We start from the raw sequence: 396 nt of genomic DNA on the forward strand, positions 1-396 counted from the left end.
GCCCCTTCCTCTGGGCCTGGAAGGCGCGGTGCCTTCTAGGAAAGGGCTGCCGTTGTGCAACGTGGTCGTCCTCGCACGGCCTGGATGTTTCCCGGCCCCTGTGCAGTGGCGGGGGGTGACTTTTTTTAAGCTTGATGATTTCTGCTGCGCTCAGCCGTGTCCCTGTCCCCCCCTTCAGCCCGAGGCTGTTCCCCTTAACGTGCCGCTCTCCAGGTTTCACGAGTTCTGCATCCGTGGCTGGTGCATCGTCGGGAAGAAGCAGACGTGTCCGTACTGCAAAGAGAAGGTGGATCTCAAGAGGATGTTCAGTAACCCGTATCCTTTCTCCTCATGGGAGCCGGCGCCTTGTGAAGGGAGCAGTGGGTAGAGCACACGAGGGGCTCGGGGCCGTGTCTG

At 60.9% G+C, this 396-nt stretch overlaps 1 protein-coding gene across 1 annotated transcript in view; it reads left to right on the forward strand.

Annotated features, from left to right (window-relative positions):
• Positions 1–315, forward strand: part of LOC104160726 (RING finger protein 121-like) — a gene marked incomplete at both ends in the record, with an annotated part of 5,708 nt that extends 5,393 nt beyond the window's left edge. Inside the window, one exon of the mRNA XM_009698934.1 lies at positions 179–315. Within this exon, the coding sequence (XP_009697236.1) occupies positions 179–315 (137 nt within the window). The remainder of the gene's footprint in view (positions 1–178) is intronic.
• Positions 316–396: the final 81 nt, after the last annotated feature.

Source organism: Cariama cristata, unplaced genomic scaffold (genome assembly GCF_000690535.1).
Source record: "Cariama cristata isolate BGI_N322 unplaced genomic scaffold, ASM69053v1 scaffold1774, whole genome shotgun sequence".
Taxonomy (NCBI): Eukaryota; Metazoa; Chordata; class Aves; order Cariamiformes; family Cariamidae; genus Cariama; species Cariama cristata.